This window comes from Nestor notabilis, unplaced genomic scaffold (assembly GCF_000696875.1).
Source record: "Nestor notabilis isolate BGI_N333 unplaced genomic scaffold, ASM69687v1 scaffold3376, whole genome shotgun sequence".
NCBI classification, from domain to species: domain Eukaryota; kingdom Metazoa; phylum Chordata; class Aves; order Psittaciformes; family Psittacidae; genus Nestor; species Nestor notabilis.
In genome coordinates this window covers 1-209 of record NW_009932178.1, presented here as the reverse complement: position 1 = coordinate 209, position 209 = coordinate 1, and the positions used below count along the sequence as shown (strand labels likewise).

Genomic DNA, 209 nt, shown 5'->3' with positions numbered 1-209 from the left:
CCCGCGGCGGCCGGGTTTCGGTCCCCCCCCCCGCCGATGGTCTCCTGGATCGCCTCCTCCCAGTGCGAAATCCGCAGGTCGGTGATGCACATCTTGGCGGGGTCGTGGCACTCCTTCAGCAGCTTCGCCTGGACCTTGTCGCAGATGACACGGGCCTCCCCTTCCCCGTAGTGGTGTTTCGACTGCAGGACGTTGATCACCTGCAACAC

At 65.6% G+C, this 209-nt stretch overlaps 1 protein-coding gene across 1 annotated transcript in view; it reads right to left on the bottom strand.

Annotated features, from left to right (window-relative positions):
• Positions 1–206, bottom strand: part of NANP (N-acetylneuraminic acid phosphatase) — a gene marked incomplete at its 5' end in the record, with an annotated part of 744 nt that extends 538 nt beyond the window's left edge. Inside the window, one exon of the mRNA XM_010016233.1 lies at positions 1–206. This exon is cut by the window's left edge and continues 538 nt beyond it. Within this exon, the coding sequence (XP_010014535.1) occupies positions 1–206 (206 nt within the window).
• Positions 207–209: the final 3 nt, after the last annotated feature.